This window comes from Salvia hispanica, chromosome 6, assembly GCF_023119035.1.
Source record: "Salvia hispanica cultivar TCC Black 2014 chromosome 6, UniMelb_Shisp_WGS_1.0, whole genome shotgun sequence".
Classification (NCBI taxonomy): Eukaryota; Viridiplantae; Streptophyta; class Magnoliopsida; order Lamiales; family Lamiaceae; genus Salvia; species Salvia hispanica.
In genome coordinates, this window is record NC_062970.1 from 2,415,880 (window position 1) to 2,441,092 (window position 25,213).

Genomic DNA, 25,213 nt, shown 5'->3' on the forward strand with positions numbered 1-25,213 from the left:
TCAACTAAAATGATACATTTCTATTTTTAGTATTTTTTTTTCTATATATCTAATTATTTTTTACTTTCTCCTATTATATATTAAACTCCCTTTCTCTCCGATAACTATATTAATCAACAATTCATAAAATTTCATGCGAATATGTCAGTCTTAGCCGGGACGGGAGTAGTTAATAAAAAACCACAATTGTCAACATCCACGTCACCACGTCGATCTCCGTATATAATTGTCTTTATCCAATACATCCGCCATCTCATCTACGTCACTGCTATTTCATTATTACTGTTTTTTTTCACATTCAATCCATGAAATTTTTGGCAATCCTTGAAAGCTCTATGTGAAAGACAACTTCTTCACGTGTCACTCCAAAACATTGAAAACAGCTTCTTGATACACCTCATTTTCACGTTTGTTTATGTAACAAAAGTGATTCACACACATACACATTTTTGCAGAGGGAATAGCAGAATTCTCCTACCAACTTGAACGCTGCGATCAATAGCTCAAAAGGGCCTTCCCTTTCTTAACAAAAGAAGCCATCTTTACCACTTAAGGCAAGTCCCACCTTTCTCTACTTCTCTTTTCACGATTTTGATATCAATAAAAATCGAGTCTTTAATGGTGATTTTATCTTACTGGTTCTTGTTAGAGCATTTGTTGTAATTGGTGATTGATAAAGAAAAAAAACTCCCAAAATCTCACGTGTTTGCTGTTGGTTTCGCATTCTACTTTTGGGTTTTCTTGAATTGTTTTAACTGTGCATGTTTGATTGAGTTTGAGCAGTGGCATTCTGTCATATGTAAAGTTCTGTTTTTTGTAGTCATTGTTAATTGGCATCTGCAGTGGCATCAATTTAAGCTTTCAAGTGTGTTAAATCTGTCAAGAGGAGTTGTTGTGTTTTTGGGCTTTTTCCTTTTTTCAATCTTGTTTAAGTATGGTAATGAAATAAGGTTGATGTAATTTTAGGCAGCTGAGCTAAATCATGCTGGGAAATGGAGTAGTCGGGATCCTCTCGGAGTCCACGAATAAGTGGGAGAGGAGAGCTCCGGTGACCCCTGCACACTGTGCGCGGCTGCTGAGGGGCAGTGCCAAAACGGGAGTTTCCCGCATCATTCTGCAGCCATCGACCAAGCGCATCCATCATGATGCACAGTACGAGGATGTTGGCTGTGAGATTTCGGAGGACTTGTCTGAATGTGGCTTCATTTTAGGCATCAAACAGCCGAAGGTGATTACAATCAGTGTTGCTTTTCACCCAAAGTGTTGGAAATTAGTATAACTCGTGTTTCACGTGTTTGGTGCAGTTGGACATGATACTTCCGGACAAGACATACGCGTTTTTCTCACACACTCACAAGGCACAGAGAGAAAACATGCCACTTCTTGATAAGGTTCAGTGTTCTTGCTGTGAAGGAGAATGTGTTTTCAGTAAACATGCATTTTCAGCTTGGCCTTTCTTTTTGTGTAGATTTTGGCTGAGAGGGCTACTTTGTTTGATTACGAGCTTATAACTGGAGACCATGGTAAACGATTACTGGCATTCGGGAAATTTGCTGGAAGGGCCGGAATGATTGATTTCTTGTGTGGCCTTGGACAGCGTACGCATAGTATTATATTTCGTTTCAAGAGTTTATAGTGGTATGCAAATGACAATCGATTTTTATCTTCTTTCAGGGTTTCTTAGTCTTGGATATTCGACACCTTTCCTCTCCTTGGGCCAATCCTACATGTATTCTTCGCTTGCTGCTGCAAAGGCTGCTGTCATTTCTGTCGGGGAAGAGATAGCTACAGCGGGCCTCCCATCGAGAATCTGCCCCTTAGTCTTTGTCTTCACCGGTTCTGGAAATGGTAGGCTTTGAGCCAATAATCACTCTTTCGAGTTGACAAATAAACATGCATTCCTTTTATAGTCTATCTTCGGTGTTTCCTCACTAATTGTTACATTTGATCATTTATGTAGTCTCTCAAGGAGCACAGGAGATATTTAATCTTCTTCCTCACACTTTTGTTAACTCAAGCAGTCTTCCTGATCTATTTGAGACAGTAAGTTGGAAAGCTTTTTCTCTTCTGCCAGATTTTTTCTAAGTAATTAATAGAAACACCTATCTATTGCTAGGCCGGAGATTCTCAAGTAGGGAAAACCTCGCAACGAGCCTTTCAAGTGTATGGATGTGCTGTCACCAGTCAAGATATGGTGGTTCACAATGATCCTTCCAAATCATTCGATAAGGTGAGTTCTAACATCTTCAGTTCTTGCTATAGAAACATCTATTGACAAGAGTTTGAGAACATGTTAAAGTAGAATTGAACAGAGAAAGCAGTTTATCACAAGTTATATCTTCATAGTCGATATGTTCTGTTCGTATCAGGTGGACTACTATGCACATCCCGAAAACTACAGACCTATTTTCCATGAAAAGATTGCTCCATTTGCATCTGTAATAGGTCGGTATCTTTCACTCGAACTGACAGTTTCTCATCTGTATCGTTTTTTACTTATTTTATATCAAACGCACGAGCTCTTGCAACTCAGTCTGCTGATAAAAGCTCTTCTCTTTATGTATTTTTTGTGTTACTTATGGCAGTAAATTGTATGTATTGGGAGAAAAGATTTCCTCGGTTATTGACTAACACGCAGCTGCAAGATCTAATCAAGAAAGGATGTCCGCTGGTTGGAATCTCGGATATAACATGCGATGTAGGTGGCTCGTTAGAATTTGTACATAGAACTACATCTATCGACTCACCTTTCATCAGGTAAACTTATAGTGATGTTTCATCTGTTGTGAATGGCAAACATTAATATTCTTTCGAATCGTATACTTAGATATGATCCCGATGACAACTCGTACCATCACGACATGGAGGGCAGTGGCATTATCTGTTCCGCTGTCGACATTCTTCCAACAGAGTTTGCTAGAGAGGTGAAAACAATCCATCTTTTGAGATTTTTATTCAGTTTCAGCTGCTAAATTTGCTTATTGTACTACATGATAGGCTTCCCAACACTTTGGTGACATACTATCCAAGTTTATCGGAAACTTAGCTTCTTCAACGTCCCTCGATGGATTACCTTCGCCCCTGAAGCGAGCTTGCATCGTCCACGCTGGCGCACTAACCCCCTTGTATGACTACATTCCTAGAATGAGAAATTCTGACATTGAGTAAGTTTCACCATTCACTTTTTGTTTATATGTATTAAGTTATTAAATATATATTCATTAGAAAAGATATTGCTATTGTATAAAGAAAGTGCCTTTTTTGTCAATTATACAACAGATGATAACATAAAATATAGGTGAAGTGATTGAGGGTATCTAAGTTTATGACTACTTTTTTTCTGTTTATCTTCTTTCTGTCATTCGTTGTATCCGAATTGTAAACCTTTCTTTTCTGCGTTTGTTGCTTTCCTTGGCAGGGTTTCGTCACAAACTCTACAACCTTTGCAGACTGCAAAGATGAAGCACACAAAGATGGTATCAAGTTACAAACTTTTTTTAACGAGTAAACATCGTCTTTAGTGCTGTTTTTGGTCTCAATTAACACTGCTGATGTGATTGATCTTGTAGATGTCTCTGAGCGGCCATTTGTTCGACCAGTTCCTAATCAATGAAGCTCTGGATATCATCGAAGCAGCAGGTGGCTCCTTCCATTTAGTGAAATGTCACGTTGGTCAAAACACGAGCGCATTGTCATATTCAGAGCTTGAAGTAAGTGTCATATGAGCTCTACAAATGATGACAAATAATTATTCAAGCTTGCATTTTTCTTTCCTTTCTGTGTATTGTTTTGAAAGAAAATCTTTTTAACTTCACAGATAGGTGCTGATGATAAGGCAGTGCTAGATAAAATCATCGATTCTTTAACTTCACTTGCAAATCCGAGGGACGAGCTTGTTGACAGTGAAAACGACATGATATCACTTACACTTGGGAAATTCAAAGAAAATGGCACCAGGGAGGAAAATGGGGTGAGAAGTGAAGCTGCTGTTCTTATCTTAGGTGCTGGCCGAGTTTGTCGACCAGCTGTAGAATTTCTGACAGCAGTTGGCCGTGATTCGACGAAAAAATCATACATCACAGAGGACATGAAAGAGGAGATTTCTCCTGTTCATGTCATTGTTGCTTCTTTGTTCCTGAAAGATGCAGAAGAGGTTAGTCTTACAATATTTACTTCCAATTTCACTGTGATGTTTAGCTTTCTTTTTAAAGACGATAAAGGAAAAAGTAATCGGATATCTATCTACATTTTATGACACGGAGCAGATCACTGAAGGACTTCCAAATGCAACGGCAGTTCAACTTGATATCTCGAATGAGGAGAAACTCAACCATTACATTACACAGGTGTTTATTGAAAAATCTATAGCACCAAAATTTCATTTTTTCCCCTTAAATTTGGAAAGAATGATTGCCGTTCTTACTCGATTGCAGGTTGATGTAGTGATCAGTTTACTGCCACCTAGCTGCCACAGTATTATAGCAAATGCTTGTATTCAATCCAGGAAGCACCTCGTCACTGCTAGCTACGTGGACGACTCCATGTCCAAGCTCGATGAATCAGCAAAAAGCTCTGATGTGACAATTCTCTGTGAGATGGGCTTGGATCCCGGAATAGGTAAGTTTTGATACTTGGAAACACTGATGTTATTGAGCATGAGATGTATGTCGATAACGGAAACTAAATGGTCTTATTCAGACCACATGATGGCGATGAAGATGATCGATGAAGCTCATGCAAGAGGGGGCAAGATCAAGTCCTTCACTTCCTACTGTGGCGGTCTTCCATCTCCAGATGCTGCAAACAACACTTTAGCTTACAAATTTAGGTGTGATTTTGGATAGAAATTTCAGTTCCTTCTGTTTCCGCTATATATATTCAGAGTTATTCCAACACGAACACGAACATCATATCTTGTTTAAACTAATAATTTTGTTGACCATTTTGATGAAAAGGACAATACCACTGTGGTTTTTTGTTTTTTTTGGTGGCCTCTGAATGCTAATCATAGTGCTTATTTTGTCGACCGCGTTTCAGTTGGAGTCCAATTGGCGCTATACGAGCTGGGCGCAATCCAGCAGTGTACAAACATGATGGTGAAATTGTGCATGTTGATGGTAACTTGTTCTTACTCAAACACAACATATTCAGTGGAACAGATTGATTTTCTTTTGTTACATTTCTCCGCTGACAATTCAAATCTCTGTCGCTTCTTTTCTTTTCCTATTCTGTTGTGTTAAAATGTGCAATTCATGAATGCAGGTGACAAGCTGTATGATTCTGCTTCGAAGATTCGGATACCATACTTCCCTGCATTTGCACTCGAATGTCTTCCAAATAGGAACTCCTTGGTGTATGGAGACCTTTACAGAATAGGAAACGAAGCTTCGACCATTTTTCGAGGAACTCTTAGATACGAAGGCAATCTCCCCCTCTCCTTCATGCATCTAAATAGTTCTTGTTTTTCTTTGACATTAAATATGGACTGATATCATACTGCAGGTTTTGGAGGGATAATGGGAACTCTAGCAAGAATCGGGTTCTTCAACACAGAAGCAACCCCGGTGCTAAAAGACGAGACAAGGCCAACGTATAGAACCTTTTTGCTATCACTTCTCAATCACAGTACAGAAGACTCAGAGGGATTGGTTGTAACTGAGAAATGGATTGCAGATCAGATTCTTTCTCTTGGCTTTTGCCAAGAGAAAGAAACAGCAATCAAGACAGCGAAAACAATCGTGTAAGTTCATATTGTGATGAAGCTTCGAAATAGTAAAAATGAGGCACCTAACTAACCTTTACTAATCTGTTTCTTTTACTGTTTCATCAGATTTTTGGGCTTTCATGAGAAGGCAGAAATCCCGAAGTCGTGCCAAAGTGCATTCGACGTTTCCTGCCTCCAGATGGAAGAGAGGCTGGCCTATTCAGGCACGGAGAAGGTAATCTTACTTCTTTATAATACAAGTTATAATGCTCCATAGGCATAGGGTTCGGTTCGCCTGAGAAACATGGATGATGTGATCGCGTGTATTAATGAAACAGGACATGGTCCTCTTGCACCATGAAGTGGAAGTGGAGTTCCCAAATGGGAAGCCAAGTGAACACCATGGAGCAACACTGCTGGAATTCGGAAGGACCGAAGGAACGAGGTCGTACACAGCCATGGCTCTAACCGTCGGCATTCCTGCAGCCATTGGAGCTTTGGTATGATCTCCCTCTATTTTTGTACTACCATTCTATCTTAAATTTAGTGATTTTTACTATGATGTTTTTATTCTCAGCTTTTGCTTGGAAAAACTGTCAAAGAGAGGGGTGTTTTAAGGCCTATAAATCCAGAGATTTATGAACCAGGTAAGTTAATTATAGTACAACAAATTAGTTTTATATTGCTGGAAAAGAGCTAATTATTTGTGATTATTGCTTTGCAGCTCTGCAAATTTTGGAGGCTTATGGTTTCAAGTTGGTGGAGAAGACTGATTGATTGTTATTATTGGACTGTATTATGTATCTACAAAATACAAATTGTTTATAATAATTTGTATAAAGTGCTGTTATGCATAAGTTTGCATAGTACTAAAAACTCAATAGTAACAAATTTACAACTTTAATCAAACCAGAAATTCAGAGTCTATATTAGATGAAATAATAAAAGATAAACATCTACATAATTCCTTTTTTGAACATGTACACTTTCTCTGGAATCACAATAAAAAATTGTTGATTTTTGTTAATAAATATGGCTAAGAAACAAGCAATGAAGATAATTGTTGCTCCACCTCTTCCCAGCTGTGGACCTTGGTTACAAGAGGGTGTTGATGAGCAGCATGCTCTGTTTTGCACCATGGATACGAGTTCTGATAATCGAAAAGAAGAACCTTAATCCCCGCTGCTGCACAGTCCATCGCGTAGCTCGGGTTGTCATCGATCAACACCTTTGCTCCCAACGACCTGCATGATTTCATTCAGCTAGAGATACATAACTAACCACATTGGAAAATAAAAACGAATGAGTTGATTCGTACTTGCAAATGTCGGATTTAGGTCTTGATTTGCCATCTAAAGCAAAGTGGTTCCCGAAATGGATTTCTTGGAAGATACCGGGGTAATGTTTCTCGATCCATTCGATTGTGTGGTCCTTGATAACATTCTGTCGAGACCTATACATGAAATATAAAATATACAAAATAAGGCAATGATCTTGGGTTAGGTATTGAAAGGAGATGATCAAAGGTCGGGATACATACGTGACAACGGACAAGTTATAGATTTTAGATAGCTTTTCAAGTGCTTCTCGAGCACCTGGAATTGGACTTATCTCTTTCTTGAAGTAAGGTGTCTTGAAGAACTCATGTACTCGATGATCAGCTGCCACAAGAAACGCAAAAACATATATTTTAAATAACGCAACCAAGACACGGAACCATCAAAATGAAGATTTGGAAAAACAGCAAGCTCATTAGCCAACTCCAACATTTGACAAAAGAGTGCATCAATATAGTAGATGGAGCCAACATTCCACCCTCGGAAACAAAAGAATTCAAACTGTAAACTATGATAGAACCTAGTACAAAAATGAACACGGATCTGTCCGAAAATTGTGGCAAGAGAGAGAAGATAGAGCAGCATGCTTAACAAGAACTTCCAATTATTGAAGAAAAACTTGTTTTAAAAGGAATAAAAGTATGACAATCAGCCAAGTTGAGCATATGTTATTATACCTTCATCGCGTGAACAGTTCCATATCTGCAAAAGATAGAAATGAGTAAGTAAAAAATACACAAATAATTCAGTTAGAAGAGACTATAATACGAGTTATTCGGCATAACCTATATCTTGAAGTACTCGTGGACGTGGTAATCAGAAAGCGGGAGGTTCAGGGCGTAGCGATCTCCTATGAATCGATTAAGAGTTGATACGAAGCTCCCTAGAACTGCCAACAACCCAATAATAGAATTCAACATTCATGAACATAGCAAAGTTTCAATTTTTAAACTTGATACCAAACAAAGATTGACACCAATAGCATCTACCATTAACACATCAAAAAGGGTGATTGTAAATTATGCCAATTTCACAAGGTAATAATAATAAGAGTAAAAGGTCAATTTTGGTCTTAAACATATGACCAAAATACGAATTTGGTCCAAAACATGTACTTTTTGAAAAAACAGGTCCATAACAAATGAAAATGTCAACGAAGTAGTCCTTTTTCCGACGGTTCCGTCAAAAACCTAATGGTCAACCCTAATTACACGGTAGCATGACCGTTCGTTTTTTGACAGTACCGTCAAAAAGGACCCGACAAGAATTTCATTTTTTATGAACCTGTTTTTCAAAAAGTAAATGTTTTTTACCAAATTCGTATTTATCGATACATATCGTTTATACCAAAATTTATATCGATAATAATAATAATAATAATAATAATAATAATAATAATAATAATAATAATAATAATAATAATAATAAACCTTTTTAGTTCATTGATTACCAGCTAAGGGGGTGGAATTATTCCATAAAATACCAAAACCTAAAGAGATTGACTAATTCATAGAGATAAATAATCAAACTAAAAAAAGCAAAAATAAAACATGAAAAGCTCTTATATTGTGAAAGAATGAAGATACCCTCATCAACATCAACGGCAATCGTGAATTTCTCCGGTGAAGGATGGAGCAGAGCTGCTCCGGTGGAATTCCGCCCCCCCCCCTAATTGCAACACGATCACTCTTCAAATCATTGCAATTCTTCTCAATCTTAGAGGAGCAGAAAATCCCCCCTCTACTGAAATCAATTGCTGATGGCTTAGAAGAAAAATCGGAGTAATGCCTTATGAAAGAAGCAGTATTAAAATCCCTTTGCCCCAACATGAAATTCGAACCCGCCGCCGCCATTAAACAGTACAGCAACTGAAATTCGGAATATGTATGCGAAAAACAGAAAAACCGCATTTTTATTTATTTCAACTGGTTTTCTTATTTCCTTATTAAATTATTTTTATTAATGTTTATGCTAAATACAGTAGTACTACATAATTTCCTATTTGAATTGTAGATATTTAATTTGAAAAAAAAAATAATCTTTTCCTAATATATTGTAGAAAGTTGATGGTTTTTTTTCTTTAAGGGAAAATGTTAGTATTAATTTCCCTTATTTTTATAAAAAGTAAATCACCATCAATACATTCCGTTTATATTTTTTTTCTCATTATTATTACTTCAATTATATTTTTCTATCTTTATTATTACTATAATCAATTATTTATTCTCTCTATCTTCATTAATATATATTCATTTTCCCAAGTTATTAGAGCATCCGCAATATCGGATGAACGCACGCCCTAGCCTCCAGCTAGCGGCTCGGGCATGGCGGACGTTCGCTATTGCGCGCGGCAAACGGGACAGACGAGAGGGAGGAGGATGAGCGGTCGGGCGTTAGCCGATCGCTCATCCGCTATTGTGCGGCATCGATCGGCTAACGTGTAAATGTTTTTTTTATTTCAACTTTATATATACAGCTCGTTGCACTTCATTTCATTCGCATCACTTGTGTTAACGAAGAATTATGGGCCCAGACGTCCGCGGAGATAAATCGGTTTGTGCAAGAGCACTTGCGCTAGCAGGAGCAATAGGTGGTCCCTCGCCCCATCCATCATTGAATTACAGTCCCCAAGACCACGTCGGTGCCCACCTACGGTTGTTTGACGACTACTTCACTGAGGAGCCGCGACTTGGGGAGTCGTTTTTACGGTGACATTTTAGGATGCACCGACCGTTATTTTTGCGTATCGTGTCGGCTTTAGAGGCTCGGTACAAGTATTTTCAGTTCAGGGAGGATGCGAGTGGTAGACCCGGTCACTCGCCGATATATAAGTGCACCGCCGTAATTAGGCAGTTGGCCTATGGAGGTGCGACAGACATGTTAGACAAGTACCTTCACATAGGCGAAACGACTGCCCGCGAGTGTCTGCAACATTTTTGTTGGGGCGTCATCCACATATTGAGGGATATGTATCTTCGAAAGCCTACCTTTGACGAATGCGAAGGTTTGATGGATATGCACGGGGGGGTGCACAATTTTCCCGGAATGTTGGGCAGCATAGGTTGTATGCATTGGGAGTGGAAGAACTATCCCACCGCTTGGAAAGGAATGTACACGACCAGCTTCAAAGGCAAGAATCTCGCGATGATCCTCAAAGTCGTAGCTGATTATCGGCTATGGATTTAGCATGCGTATTTTGGGGTAACCGGGTCGAACAGCGATATCAACGTCCTCCAGTCGTTGCCTCTTTTCAACAAGCAGTGCCTTGGCATTGGTCCGACCATCAGTTTCGTCGCCAGCGGCAACCAGCACGATATGGGCTACATTTGGCTGATGGGATATACCCTAGGTGGCCCGTCTTTGTGAAGACGATTAGATACCCAACAGATCCAAATAAAATTTGCTTTGCACAACGACAGGAGGCGGCGCACAAGGATGTGGAGCGGGCATTTGGTGTTCTCCAGGCAGAATGGCTGCGATGAAAGGTCCACCACGCCTGTAGTATACTGCCTGTAGCTGATGTCATATACGCGTGTATTATCATACATGTCGAAAATGAAGGTCCATAACTCATTGATTGGGTTGCTGAAGATGTTGGCGGACAAAGCCATGGTATGGCCACCACCTATGTACGAATTAGGATACCCCAGGGGGATGTCGAAATGGTCCAAGCATTTGTTGATATGCATCAAAAAAGCCCATATTCGACTCCAGCATGATATAATTGAAGAGTCGTGAGCTTGTAGGATTGCACGCTAATATTGTTTGTAATTTGTTTGAATGGTTGTTTATTTTTTTTATTGTACTACACTTTTTTTTCGTTTAAAATTGTACTAGGTTAATTTTTTTTTAATTAATAAAATTATTATTGCACTTTCTCCGTATTCGTGTTCAATTTTAATTCCGTATTTGTGAATTTATTTGCTTGGCTAGGGCGTTGGTTAGCCTATTGCTAGCCTATTACTAGGTTGTGGGAAGTCCTTAATGATGTGACAGAAAGTGTTTTTGGCTTGCCTATTGGATAGTTCTTGTGGATGCTCTTAGTAGTAGAAAGAATCATAATAAAACACTCCAATTTAATAATATGTACAAAACCAAGAATAACAATATGAATCTTAATTTCATTCAAAAACCAAAAACAAGCTGAACCACCACCACCACCATCGCCGTCACCACCACAAAACCAGCCACACCCCCATCTGCCGCCGACGTCCTCGGCTTCTTGGCCACCTCATGCTTCCCACTATCAATCATAATCACATACCTACAAGAACCAGCATGATACCCCGGATCAATCCTCGTTATCACCGACAGCTTCCCAAACCTCTCACACGCCCCCTTCTGCTGATTCACCGTCTGATAATACATATTAAACGCATACGACGCGTTCCCCCTCGCGTCCAACTGCCCGCACGACGACCCCGCCCCAAGGCTCGTGCAGTCCGCGTACGTGCACGCCGTGCTCATGCCCGCCCCCAGCCCCGGATCCGCCAGGTCAGCATCCGGCGCCATGACACACCACTGCCGCGCCAGATACCGAACCCCCTTCGCCGCCGTGAGGTTCCTCCCCCGCCCCAAAGCGAGGGGGTACTTCACGACGCCGTCGAAGTAAAACACCCCCCAATGCCGCTCGAAGTTCCCGGGATCGATGCTCTTGATGTCCTCGTCGAGCAACGAGAACATGTATATATCGGGCAGGGCGGGCCGCTTGGGGGTGCCCCGGCCCCCGTTGATCCGGGCGATCAAGCCCTGGTTGAATCGCCTGGCCAGGCGGGGGTTGGCGTTGGCGTCCCCGTCCGTGGGCCAGCCGATCTCGCCCACGATGACGGGGAGGTTGGGGAAGCCGTTCCTCTCGAGGGCTGTGATGAGGGTGTCGTAGTTCGCGTCGAAGACGTTGGTGTAGGTGGCGGGGCCGTCGACGATGGGGGCCGCGCCCCCGTCGAAGAAGGCGAATTCGAGGGGGAAGTGGGAGTCGGCGTAGAGGCTGAGGAAGGGGTAGATGTTGATGGTGAGTGGGGCCGCGTTGTCGCTCAGGAACTTGACGATCGAGAGCATGAGCGCGTGGATGTCCGGGCGGAAGTCGCCGCCCGAGGGCGCGCCCGAGTCCGACTGGTAGACGTCCGCGTTGAGGGGGACGGTCGCCTTCACGTCGCGGCCCAGGCCCGCCTTGATCAGCGCTGCCTGGATGTTCTGCAGCGCTGGGAAGGTGATTTGGGTGAACTTGTCGTTGTAGGTTTTCAAAAATGGCTCATTTCCGACTGCAACATATCTGCGTCACGAATTTTGATAAAAATTAGTTAGAATATAATAATAGAAAAAGTCAACTTAAAATATTAAATTTTTCACATTTTATCTGACACTGGTTTTAAGAAATACAATAGAAAGTGAGTTGAAAAAATTAATGGAATGTGAGTCCTACTTCTATATATTAGTTTTATAATAAAATGTGAGTGACATGAATTAGTGGAATATGTCGTCCATTACCAGAATGGTAAAAAGTGAAATGTGACAAATCTTGTGGGATGGACGGAAATGAAAAATATAATATAATTCTTTTTGTTTTTTCTTCGTTTTGACTATATTTCCCTTTTATCACTTTACCTGATATCGACCCCTAGATTGGAGATAAAGTGGGAAACATTCTTCTCGACCCATTGCTCCGCGATACGGACACTACTCGCGATACCAGCCAACATGTCGTTAGGGATCCCGACCATGACTTGAATGCCAGACTTGCCAAGAGCCTCCAAGGCATAGGGGTCGGCCTCGAACAACTTCACTTTGTCAAACCCGTTGTCCTTCATCAGCTTGACCACGATGTCGGGCGGAAGAGGGTGGGACGCCTGCAATCCCCAGTTGCAGGCGAACCCATCGGCAACTAGGTTTTCACCCAACAAGAAAAAAATGGCCATCAATAAATATTGGAGACAAACCATGATTATTACTACAAGTTGGGATTTGGTTTGTGGTTATGATGATGATGTTAGTTGTAATATAAATGAGTTGAGAAGATTGTGACTTGTTTGTGCAGGATTGCAAACAGAGTTGAGAAAGAACTGGATTCCATTATAACAAAACTAAACCTACGCATTGTGAAAAGATTGGTGTGTAGCAAGAAAGGAATATGGTTGGAGCCAAGTTTTTCCTTTGGAATATGCACAAGTAAAGCACCTTTTTGTTTCCAAAATCAGACCTTTCTTCCACTTCCACACTTTGAGGATTAAATCAAGATTCTTGAATTACGTGACTTGGTTTTGGGTGTGGTTTAGAAGTGTGTTATTGATGTAATGTAACCAATTTCATGTCATAATTATAAATTTATTGAATAATAATATACTTCCTTCATCCATAAATTATTAATCCATTGCTATTTTGACTCATAGGCAACTTATTATATCATTCTATTCTAGGTAAAATTAATCGTTCTAAAATTAATATACAAAAATAAGATTTTCGTTCGATTCAAAATTCTACTATAAAGAAACTTAATGCTCGTGCCGAAAGCAATTGGGTCAATCACTCAATTGTTTATGAAATAAGTGAGTATATAATAATTGTTTTAATAACCGTATTTTACTAGGTACCAATTTTTACAATTTTTATTAATTTAGATCATATACATATTATTTTCCCAAGTAAAAGAATAGGTCAAGGGGACACATCTAAAGTTTATCTTTTGACGTCATAACCTTTAACCTTGGTGAAAGCAACTTTATTTATTTTTTTAGTTTTTATATACTATTCACGTTTCTTTACTTTCCACTCTCTATTTTTTTTATGTTTTTCTTTCGTTTTCTATTTTTTAAGGTTTGAGTGAGTCATGTAACATGGTAAAAGATTGCCACAGATATATTTTGAATTGTAAACAGATAAAACTGATCTAGTACTTAATTTAATTTATGTATTGTTATTTAGGTGTGTTTGACCAAATATTTAATTATATTATCATCACCGACTCTATCTAAATTGAATTATAGTCATATTAATTGACTGGTGAATGATGACATACCTAACTTTTATTCACTTTAGCACATGCATTCCACTACAAAAATGAATCATGAATCAACTATACATAAAAAATGATATATGTGATTTGCCAAATTTATCCCTCAATTATTAACAGATTTGTAAATTTAACTTCATTAGTTGCATGTGACATCAAAACTTGATAATTCTGAATTGAGTTGAAAACTGAATTGGGAAAAGAATTGCTCTTTATGATTATATTCCTCAATTTTACAAATGCACCACTTCCCAAATGTCGAATATCTATGTACTAATGGGTTAGCAAATGTGCAAACCCAAACAAACTATTTATACACAAAACTAATATGTCTAGAAATAATTCTAGCCTAATAAATAGTAACAACCTCTAATAAAAAATAATAATAATCTACCAATCAGCCTAATTGGAGTTGGAGGGGCCATAGCCAAAAAACTGCCTCCCACAATGAAGAAATCAAGGAAGCAGATCATCTCCAAACAAGTAAAGCATCCGCTCCACCGCCCAGCTCGGCTGCTCCGGCAGCGAAGCCGGCGGCAGCGGCCTCGCGTCGATCAAGGAGGCCCGGCAGAGAGGGCAGGTCAGCCGGTTGTCGTAAGCCAGCCACCTCTCAAGGCAGTGCTTGTGGAAGACATGGCAGCAGTTGCTCAGCTCCCACACATGGCTGCTCTTTTTCAGGCCATTCAAGCATACGGCGCACGACTCGTCGTGCCCCTCCGGCAGCCGCTGCTCCATCTCGCCGTACGTGGTGAGGGAGAGGCTCCCCTTCAGCAGCCTCAGGTTGGCCGCGGGAGACGAGGAGCCCGAGCAGCAGGATGAGGAGGGCTGAGGAGAAGCTATGGATTTGGTGAGGAGGTTGAGAGCCAAAGACAGGAGCCATCTTGTCACTGCAAATATCAGAGCTGCTTTGCATAGCACAAACTGATCACTCACAGCCATTGTTGCTAACTGATTCTTGAAATACACAAGCAAGTAAATGTAGCAAGTGAAGAAATGGAGGAAGGGGGAAGATATCAACAGCAAGAGCAAGTATATATAGAAAGAAAAAGAGAGGGAAAGAGAGGGGTGACATAGGTGGTGATGCTTACTTTATGTTGGTTATGCTTTCCAACAACCAGTAAGAGTGAAAAATAGAGGTGGAGCTGACATGGACATGGCCACATTCTGACAACTAAAGATGACAACTTTACAACCAAAATCTTGATCATGTGCTAATGACATCCACAATAGCAAATGGGTGGAAAAAGAAGGCATTTTTACACATCAGATAATGCTTTTTCAAAAGCCTTTATGATGGCATCAAGTGGGCAAGATGTAAACCGTGCTTTTCCTACACACAAAACATGACCTTATCCAACAATTAAAGAGAGATTAAAGTAGCTTTAAAAGGGTTAAAGGAGAAACAGAAAATATGGGGGAGTGAACACAAATTTTAATCAGGATCAAACATATCAGAATCTGAATCCACATCATCCTTCCTTTTTGAAGGATATCTTGCAGAATCCCTAACTTTTGGATACAATCTCATCACCCTGAAAACACATTAAACTGTCTATGGTGTTTGCTTCTATGAAACAGATTTATGTTTGAAAAGCAAAAGATACAATTGCATGAACCATTCACCAAAAGAAGATGACACGATATTATGAATGGGAGCAACCCACATGGAGTTACAGTAGTCAGTAGGTATTGAGAAAAAGAAATACTACATTCATTGCAGATCTAAAAGTAAGCTAGGCCAACGAAAACGTCCCACGACCCACATGGTTTTGCCAAAAAAACATACCATGTTCGCTTAGCGAACTTAGTGCCACCTTATCCGGGATAAGGGACGAGCACGAACATGCATGGGCACGAAAAAGTTCATGAGAAATGGGAAGATGCAACGAACAGCATAAGCTGATGTTAAATTCTTATATAGTTGGAAACTGTTTATGGAATATTTTTAGGCAGTAACTGAAACTGACAAGGGATCAAATATGGCATGGTATTTCTACAAGTTCCCGTGCATAGCTGTTTGTTACAGAAAGACGTAATAATGTACAGCAACCTAGCAAGCTTATTGCAATCTCAAGAACGGTGAGGTCTTGTAGAGTATGATCTTCATCTCATGACCAAATAGGTGAACCTCAATAAAGTGCATATTGCTGAAGAATTTGAAGTAGTGTGTTATTTATGCATCATAGGTGAGATGTGGTCTTAGTTTGCATCGTCTTTCATCTTCTGTTTCATTTTGTACTGCAATGTGGCAGGAGCACAATCTAGAGGTGTTTCACCTGCATATATGACAGCACAAATAGTTAGTTAATCACCTCTTTATTGCTCTAGTTTATATAATAATTATGCCATCCATGCTCACGAGTCACGAGAGAGACGATATATGGCTTATTGATATATGGCTTATTGAAGTCCATCCAATGGATCCAGAATTTACTCTCACTAATAATGTTGACAGAATTCTCACACTCCAAATACAGCAAACCATGGCTAGTTTCAGGATGGATGGAACAAATAGATCAATTGATCTGATTGCTGGGGAGTTACAAACTACATTCATGACCTGACACTGGAGAGGACTAATTGACTAGTATAGACATCATTTCATTTTCATTGCTGGAATTCTTTACTTCAAAAGATTGTCCTTCTACCAAAAACATCAAATGGGGCTGCAAAACTTGTTGAAAACGTTTACCTTGTGAATTCTTGCAGTCCAAACTTGCTTTATGGTCCATGAGAGCAAAAACTATCTCAGTTTGATTGAAAACTGCTGCCTGCGTTTATTGTATCTTTTAAGTAAGAGGTCATTTAGAAGCACTTAACTTTCATTTAATCACAAATTATTGGGGGGGGGGGGGGGGGGAGTAGGGGGTAAACAGGAGGGAAGTAAGAGCCGGAGAGTACCAAGTGTAGTAAAGACGAGCCTTGCTTGTCGCGATAATTAGCATCCACTCCCTATGTATTTGATTTTGTTTTCAGACTTACAATGGAAAAAGAGAAAAGCTCAACATGTCATGAAAGAGAAAAACAAAAGGTACCTGACTCAAAAGCTTCTTGGCAGCATCCGTGTCGCCATTTTTAATTGCTTCTCTCAAGCCCTAAGAATTTAGCAAAAGTTAGCTGCAATACATATCAGGAATAAAACGACCCTGTGTTTATATATTATGCATGCCAAGTAATGAATACCTCTCCAGTGATTTCATATTCAGCGGATGATATATCCTCAGAAGGGTTGGAAACTTGACCAGGATTGAAAAGATTACTGCAAGAGTTTCACTTGTTGATACACAATAACACAAATCAAAGGAATGTGAACAACATTTGAAATTATAGAGAAAAAAACAATCTCATAATGAATGCTAGAAATTGGTAATACTTGCTTACCCTTGCCTACTGTTTGATGTTGATCCTCTACTTTTAGGAGTTGGTTCTGTCTTTTTAGGCTTTGGAAATGATTGAACAGGGTTATATGAGGGTGCAGTAAATGGCTGAAATGGAGACATGATTTGTAATCAGTGCCATTTTCTATGTCACTAAGGACAATTAGACAACAAAATACTTACCTGTGATGACATAGAATCCTTTGAAGGAGCTGGTGCTTCGCAAATGCATAAAGGCATTCCACACTTGCATTCTGAAATGCTAGGGAAAGCAGATTTCTCGGAACTAACTTCAGGTTTCAAATCAGAAACATCACCTATATCTAATCTAGAAATGGAATCAGTTACAGCATTAACTTCATTTGTGGCACCTGACACGCCATCCTTCCTCAGTCTACAGCAAACATAAGCTTGATTACATACTGGAGAAGGAATAAATTAGTTGTAGTAGGGAAGAATGCAGATCATAGAATAAACATTAGTCCACCAGATTAATGCTAAGCCAAAAAAATACCAGCTATCGAAGAAGCAAGCGGCATACCAAACTATACCATTTGGAAACAAGACAAATCCATAAAAGTAAAGATCAACTGCTTGTTCTAAGCCAAAAAATTATTTTTCACGGTGATCCGACATTATGTGTGTCATGCAAATTACAAGAACTGACATGCACTATGTTCCTGATTTCTTGATCTGATGTTTCTTGCATGCTCCACAGGGTTCAGATATGGCAGTTTTCTGTCCAGTTGACCAGAGAGATAAGGTAATATACTTTGCACAAAATGAAACATGCAGTGTAAATTGCCACCATTGGTTTAGATTGAGTTGAGATATAGATCACCACACAAGATTCAAATATTTAAGCAACAAAATAATAGATAAATCTTTATAAGGAAAGTTCTTTGTTGTTGTCAACTTCAAAACCTAGGGCTGAACGAAGGCTTAAAGACTATATATGAAAACCAATTTTCATCCAATAAGTTGGGGTTTTGAGCTGGTATTATTTTCCTTGCACAATGTAGTATCGAGTGTGTTATAACTAACCTACTAGTTGCCCCCTAATATGTCCTTGTTAGCTAGACTGTTCTATTATTTTGGTATATATTATGGCAGGAGTAAGTTGAATACTCGTGTATTGGGTGGTTAAGTGCCCAACCGAGAGTGACTTCCATAGTATCCCCCCATCCCAAAGAGGTAGGTGTGTTACACTCAAAGGCGGATACAGAAAATTATGTTGGAGGGGGGGGGGAATATATATGAGATAATTTTAAGAATCTGAGGATTGGCATATAGTGAATGAATTAACATAAGTAAATTTTATTATATGTTACATTTTTCCCTTCTAGCAATGAGCTAGCTCCACCCCTGGTTACTCTGAACTAAGTAGATTCTTATGTCGCTTTTTTTTACTGTTTTTGTTAGTTATTTCGTGAATGTTCCCTACGCAAGAACATCTTGTAGTATATTAGCTAACACATGTGTACATGGATTGCAAAAATTTCAATGTTAAACTTTCAGCCAAAAAGTAATGTTTCACATGCATGCACGCTCACCCTGATTTTTTTAAGAAACCCAACAAAATAGCAAAAAAGAAAATAGAATCAGCTAAAATTACCCAGATCTGTCATTGAAGCAATTAGCACAAACTCGCACGTTCGTATGAATGGCAAATTGTGGCAACGGCTGAAACAAGGGAGAGATATTAGGAAATTTTCCATAAATAGAGACATAATGCGATATGTGTTTTCTATAGAGTGCATACCATTTGATCAGAAGAATGTTCAGCACATAAAGTACGGCCACAACATCGGCAATGATGCTGCAAATACAAGAGATGTGACAAGAGAATTACATAATGTGCAATCATATTGCAATCTTGTCAATCCTACAGAAAATAACTTTAGGTACAAAGTCAGCAAAACCTTATGAAATACGACAAAATATCCAATAATTTTGAGCCTAGCAAGGTGGTGTATGTTTCAAATTTACAACAAGCATGATTTTATGTTGGGATTCAACGATAGAAATGACAATAACATGATAATATAGCATATAACGAGCCAAACATTCTCATACCAAAATATCACAGACAGGCACATGATTAACTTGCCTACATGGCTCAAAAAATTTGGACATTTGAGTCATCAACAATACTTGATACTTATAATCCTACCTCTCACAAAGCCAGAAGCATAGAGGTACTTTTAAAACCTCAATAACTGCACAAGTTTGGATTTTAAAAGCAGCAAGCATCCACAGGATTCGCATGCTGATGAGGATGTCAGCACAAGCTTAGTCCTAATCAAGTACTAATTATATTTCTAATAAACAAATTGCACAATAAATAGCAAAAGTCCTACTTTATCCATCCCCAAATACATACAGATGACCTATATCCTAGACTACTCAAATGAAGTACGCTATGCTAATCGAAGGCTAGGGCACCCGCATCTGAAACAATCAATCGATCTGATCAGCAACCACAAAATCAACCGATCACTCACCCTAAAATCAGATCAAATCAATCACAAACACATGCAATCGCCCTTATCTTCATCACAATATTAACACGAGCCTCACTTTCCACATTAAATTGCACTCAACAACCAAATGCAATCGAAATCAGGAGCGATTAAATGAGGAACATAATCAAAGTAGCTCGAACTAATTTTTGGCATCGGAAGTGCGAATTACCCGGCGGCGGAAGGTGGAGAAGCTGCATTTGCAGACATCGCAGCGAGAGGCTTCCTGGAAGGGCGGCGGCTCAACGGACATCTTCACCACTGAAGCGAAGCAAAGCAACAGTCTCGCTCTCTCCTCACTGGCGACTTCAATTTTGGTTTGATCAACTGGAATTTCACCTCAAATCTCCTCGTTTCGTGAAATCTTCTGAGCCGTTGATCCCATTTCTGCTATTCCAATCTGAGCCGTTCACGTGGCGATCTCACATAATAATTTATTATGTCGTGGTGATGTTGGTTCTTGATAAATTAAATAAAATTATCCTCAAATAAAATTTTTTGGAAAGGTCAAATTGACAAAATAAAGGAGGGAAAAAAAAAATTAAACCCTAATAAATAAAATAGAAATATACGTATAGTACTAATTTTGTTGGATGGCCAAAACAATAGAAATTGTTTGGAAATGAAGATAGTATTGATTAATTTTATTTTATGAATTAGATTTTTTATAAAATAAATTTTGAATAATCTTAGATTTCAGTAGTCATTCATCACAATTCGATCGCAAAAGCAAAATTAATTTCACGATAAATATGATCGATTGTTAGGGTTTGCAACAAGGCAAATTATCAAAGTTATACATTCTCAAACACTCACTATAGACACTCGTACACATCTAAATATGTGAAAATTTCTGTGTTTGCAAAAAAATTATCCATTGTAAATTCATGAATTTTTTTAAAAAAAATAATTACTATGACTCAAGGTTAAATTCAAAGAATGAATTAACCAAATGTATAAAATTTGAAGCCCTAATCATTCTAATAAGAAAATTTCATAATGATGTTATATTCAATAATAAATTTACCAAGTGGATATAATTTGAAGTCCCAATCATTCCTTTAAGGAAATATATCACCATATCCACTATAAGTGAATTCCAATCAGGTTCAAGCTACTCCAACTCTTAGGCAAAACACAACTATAATGGCGATCGTCAAGATTCATGATTAACGAAACAAAGAAGTGTTGCACGTAAATAAAAAAAGAATCAATGCGTTTCCGGTTAATGTCATATTAAGATAAAAGATATCCTATATTAGGAAGATCGGAAAAGAATAATCTTCATTAGATATAATAAACAGATTATGGTCAATTGTCATTATTCAAAATGTGACATTAAATCAAGAACTTAGCAACAAAGAATCACATTACTTTCCGACCATCCCACCAACAAAATTCGATAAGAATTAGGATTCAAAAAGGACAAATTCAGCTATGGCATTTCTCAAAATCCTCGTTGCAAAAACAGTGAAAGACAGAAGAATAAAAAGAAAGAGAGAAGAAGAAAGACAATTCAAACACAATCACACGCTTTCAAGTTAGACTTTGAATATGTCAACTTACTCCATTAATCAATTCTTCCCATTTCCTCTGTCCCCACATCACAACTCTACCAATTGCAGCACCAGCACCAGCAGCTCCCCCATTATCAAGTTAATTACCCCAAAAAAAAAATCCATGGGGCAAGAGAAATTTCCATGAATCTTCTTGAAATACTTAACAACCTTCCTTCAATTCACATGCCCTTTGCCGTACCCGAGACTTCACACACATAGATATATCAGTCTTTCTTTTCTCAAACAAGAAAAAAGCACTCTTTTTATTGTTCTTGTTGCCATCTTTTCTTGATCGAGATAGGAAGAGAAGAAAGGGGTGTTTGTGTATGAGGGTTTGGTATGCTTCCCTTTGTTTTATGATCAAAAGGTGTTAGCTTTCAGGTTTAGATATAGAGATGGAGAAGAAGCGCCCTTCTAAAGGCTGCAGCCCTCTTGGCTTGATCAAGGTACCTTTTTTGGATCCTGTTTGATGATTGTGGAATTAAAAGAATGGATTTTTAAGGGGTTGAGGTATGGTGATTGAAGGCCCTCTTCCTAGTTTTGTGCAACAGGGGTCTGGATTATGTGTGTTGGAATAATAAGATGTTGTAGAGGTGATTTGAGAGCTAATTCTTTGATGATTAGTCATGATTAGCACATATCTGGTCAGTGATTTTGGTAATTGAAGACCCTCATCCTTGTTTTGTGAAAATGAGTTCTTGATTATGTGTGTAAATTGTTCGATAATTAAGAACTAAGGGTGATGATTGGTTGTTTATCTATTGAGTTTTGATGTTGATGTATGGTAAAATCGATGATTTGATAATCGTGGAATTAAAGGTATGATTTTTTTTTTCAGGAGTAGAAATATGGTAATTGAATTGTTGAAGTCCATTATCCTAGTTTTGTGCAACAGAGTTCTTGATTATGTGTAATTATGGAATAATAAGTTGTGGTAGAGGTGATTTAAGTGCTAATTGTTCAATGATTAATCGTTGATTAGTACATGTTTGGTCAGAAATTTTGGTAATTGGAGACCCTTATCCTAGTTTTGTGAAGAGTTCTTGCTTATGTGTGTTAATTGTTCGACAATTAAGAATTACCAGTGATGATTAGTTGTTTGTATATTGAGATTTGATGAATTGCAAAGCGTTGAGATTGATGGTAGCTCGTTTTTGGGGGCTTTTTCATGTGGGATTTGTAGAAAATTGCTGGTTTAGAAGGTTCTTCACCCGATACTGGAAAAGGGAAGAGCAAGTCTTCACCGATCACGAACCAAGTGAGCCATGGCTTCCACTTGGTGAAAGGGCAATCGGGTCATGACATGGAAGACTACCATGTTGCTGAGTACAGGAAGAAGAGGGATCATGTTCTTGGTTTGTTTGCAATCTACGATGGCCACCTAGGCGATCGTGTCCCCACTTATCTAAAGGATAATCTCTTCGACAATATACTGCGAGAGGTGTGTTCAGTTTCTCTCTACGCCCATTTTCACTTTCGGATAAAGATGGCAACCATCGCCTATCATTTTATCGAACATTTTAGGAAAGTAAAGAGTTTCCAAGACCATGAAGTTTTGTGGTTTTGGACTTGTGTTAATTAGATTTGAGCTTTAAGTAGTAAGCATGGATAAATAGGCACTTTTCTTTATCTGAAGGTATCGTTTTTTAACCCGTGCAGCCTAATTTTTGGGAGGATCCCACTTCGGCTATAATAAACGCGTATCATTCAACCGATAAACTCATCCTAGAGAAATCCATGCAATTAGGACCGGGTGGCTCGACTGCAGTTACTGCAATTGTCATCGATGGAAAGCACCTGTGGGTGGCAAACATTGGAGATTCGAGGGCGGTCATTTGTAGGAATAAAATTGCGGAACAGCTCTCCGTGGACCACGAGCCCCATAGTGAGAAGAAGAGGATCGAGAAGCAGGGTGGTTTTGTGACGACTCTTCCCGGTATTTAACCTCTCTTCTCGTTAAATTCGTTGTAGATAGATTGTATCGAAATGTATTTGGAATTTTGTGATTTGATGCCATGAAAATTAAGACTCTCATCTCAGGTGATGTACCTCGTGTCAACGGCCAGCTTGCTGTTGCACGCGCCTTTGGGGACGAGAATCTCAAAGCACATTTGAGTTCGGAGCCCGATGTGCGTGGCATACGCATTGACTCGACCACACAGTTTGTCATATTGGCTAGTGATGGCTTGTGGAAGGTTAACTCTCTCACACCAGCCGAGTTTTTTTAGTATTTTATTTTGTGAAGAGTAAACGTCAATTTTGGTCCTAAATTGCTAAATATATGACAAAAATACGAATTTGGTAAAAAACATTCACTCTTTGAAAAACATGTCCATAATAAATGAAAATGTCGACAAGTAGTTCCTTTTTTGACGGTTCCATAAAAAAACTAACGATCAATGCTAATTGCACAGTGGCATGACCCGTTAGTTTTTTGACGGAACCGTAAAAAAAGGACCACTTGTCGACATTTTCATTTGTTATGGATTTGTTTTTCAAAACGTGAATGTATTTAACCAAATTCGTATTTTGGTCATATGTTTAGGACCAAAGTTGACATTTACTCTTTTGTGAATTGATTATTGAACCGAAAATTGAATTGAGCAGGTAATGAGCAACCAAGAGGCGGTCGACGTGGTAAAGAACATCAAGGACCCTCAAGCAGCTGCGAAGCGTCTGACCACGGAGGCTTTGACGAGAAAGAGCAAAGACGACATATCGTGCATTGTGATTCGCTTCGGCTGATGCCACGAGAGAAGAATGCGGTCGAGTAACGGTTCATGTGATCTAAAGAGTGTTTGAATAATTTGGTTTGTTTGCTGGGAAGAATCAAAGTAGATAGTTTGCATCTCTCTCTCTCGAAAGCATTGTTTGGAGTAGATAGGGAAAAATCACTTTTTTCTTAATTTTTGTTAATAATGGCAGATTTCTCATGTAGTTTGAGTTGAAGACTTTTTATATGCTTGATGTGTATGTATATAGATATGAGAAATAACTAAAACTGAGATTAGAAATGTATTTTGAACTGGTTTGTTTCTTCTTCCTTGATGGTATGTATGTATTGTCCTATTTCATTTTTATTTTCATGAAATATAGTCCACATTTTTGTTAGATGGGTATTACTAATATTTATTTTACTTAATTGCATGTATTTAATGTTCCCGAAATCATAGTCCATCTACTTTTCTTGTGTGTTATTAATGTTTCTTATCCTTATGGTAGGAAGGTTTTAATGTAGTTTTGCCCTTTTCATGCACATTGACTTCACTTTAATTAATATGGTGTGGAGTGAGCACATTGACTTCACTTTAATTAATGTGGTGTGGAGTGAATTAGTTGATCAATTTAACAAGGATTAGTTACTTATTTCAAATTGTAATTTGGGTAAATTATATAAAATTATATAGTAGAATTTAGTTAAATTCATGTTACTTTTCGCATTTCAAAATTTGAATGACAAATCACAAAATTTCAAAAACTCGCAACTGTACTAGAATGATTTGTCTATGTCAAAACCAAATGTAATCTTAAATTGGTATATGCATGTAAAGTTTTAGTATTTTGATTAAGAGTGACGTGTATTAATACGGTGACGTAACCGAAGTTTTGAACTAAAGAAACTATAAGAATTAATAATAAAAACCAAACAAATTTTTTCCAATGGAACGAATGAGAATTTTGAGATTTTATTATTTATAATTCAAATTATAT

General features: G+C 38.6%; 5 protein-coding genes and 1 pseudogene across 7 annotated transcripts; 2 read left to right on the forward strand and 4 right to left on the reverse strand.

The window, feature by feature from the left end:
- The first annotated feature begins 273 nt into the window (after nt 1-273).
- LOC125197015 (alpha-aminoadipic semialdehyde synthase) lies at nt 274-6,561 on the forward strand. The gene is made up of 24 exons (XM_048095705.1): nt 274-554; nt 967-1,228; nt 1,305-1,391; nt 1,469-1,598; nt 1,675-1,848; nt 1,961-2,043; nt 2,117-2,230; nt 2,370-2,445; nt 2,586-2,757; nt 2,828-2,924; nt 2,998-3,164; nt 3,419-3,476; nt 3,570-3,710; nt 3,818-4,153; nt 4,266-4,346; nt 4,434-4,617; nt 4,699-4,828; nt 5,038-5,117; nt 5,263-5,421; nt 5,503-5,740; nt 5,831-5,939; nt 6,043-6,204; nt 6,282-6,351; nt 6,429-6,561. The coding sequence occupies exons 2-24, from the start codon at nt 983-985 to the stop codon at nt 6,479-6,481; spliced, it is 3,147 nt and encodes a 1,048-aa protein (XP_047951662.1). The 5' UTR covers nt 274-554; nt 967-982; the 3' UTR covers nt 6,482-6,561.
- A 72-nt stretch (nt 6,562-6,633) lies between these two features.
- On the reverse strand, nt 6,634-10,567 carry LOC125193573 (annotated as a pseudogene).
- Nucleotides 10,568-11,085: 518 nt separating this feature from the next.
- LOC125193734 (glucan endo-1,3-beta-glucosidase 5-like) lies at nt 11,086-12,990 on the reverse strand. Its single transcript, XM_048091599.1, has 2 exons — nt 12,643-12,990; nt 11,086-12,310 (listed from the first exon to the last, which is right to left on the reverse strand). Exons 1-2 carry the CDS (start codon nt 12,975-12,977, stop codon nt 11,167-11,169), a joined length of 1,479 nt encoding a protein of 492 aa, XP_047947556.1. The 5' UTR covers nt 12,978-12,990; the 3' UTR covers nt 11,086-11,166.
- Nucleotides 12,991-14,237: 1,247 nt separating this feature from the next.
- LOC125195960 (E3 ubiquitin-protein ligase RHA2A-like) lies at nt 14,238-15,584 on the reverse strand. Its single transcript, XM_048094270.1, has one exon. The coding sequence runs from the start codon at nt 14,981-14,983 to the stop codon at nt 14,501-14,503; it is 483 nt and encodes a 160-aa protein (XP_047950227.1). The 5' UTR covers nt 14,984-15,584; the 3' UTR covers nt 14,238-14,500.
- A 341-nt stretch (nt 15,585-15,925) lies between these two features.
- On the reverse strand, nt 15,926-20,271 carry LOC125195959 (hepatocyte growth factor-regulated tyrosine kinase substrate). 3 transcript variants are annotated; one of them, XM_048094267.1, is made up of 10 exons: nt 20,116-20,271; nt 19,184-19,240; nt 19,037-19,104; nt 17,605-17,815; nt 17,426-17,529; nt 17,228-17,303; nt 17,080-17,139; nt 16,946-16,996; nt 16,737-16,815; nt 15,926-16,320 (listed from the first exon to the last, which is right to left on the reverse strand). In XM_048094267.1, exons 1-10 carry the CDS (start codon nt 20,194-20,196, stop codon nt 16,244-16,246), a joined length of 864 nt encoding a protein of 287 aa, XP_047950224.1. In that variant the 5' UTR covers nt 20,197-20,271; the 3' UTR covers nt 15,926-16,243. The 3 variants fall into 3 exon arrangements, with proteins under 3 accessions (XP_047950224.1, XP_047950225.1, XP_047950226.1); XM_048094268.1 differs by lacking the exons at nt 19,037-19,104; nt 19,184-19,240; nt 20,116-20,271 and adding an exon at nt 18,089-18,227 and having other exon boundaries at nt 17,605-17,843; XM_048094269.1 differs by lacking the exons at nt 19,037-19,104; nt 19,184-19,240; nt 20,116-20,271 and adding an exon at nt 17,936-17,975 and having other exon boundaries at nt 17,605-17,843.
- A 1,268-nt stretch (nt 20,272-21,539) lies between these two features.
- On the forward strand, nt 21,540-24,613 carry LOC125195820 (probable protein phosphatase 2C 44). Its single transcript, XM_048094067.1, has 5 exons — nt 21,540-21,948; nt 22,686-22,943; nt 23,162-23,438; nt 23,543-23,697; nt 24,110-24,613. Exons 1-5 carry the CDS (start codon nt 21,898-21,900, stop codon nt 24,245-24,247), a joined length of 879 nt encoding a protein of 292 aa, XP_047950024.1. The 5' UTR covers nt 21,540-21,897; the 3' UTR covers nt 24,248-24,613.
- The last annotated feature ends 600 nt before the right edge of the window (nt 24,614-25,213 follow it).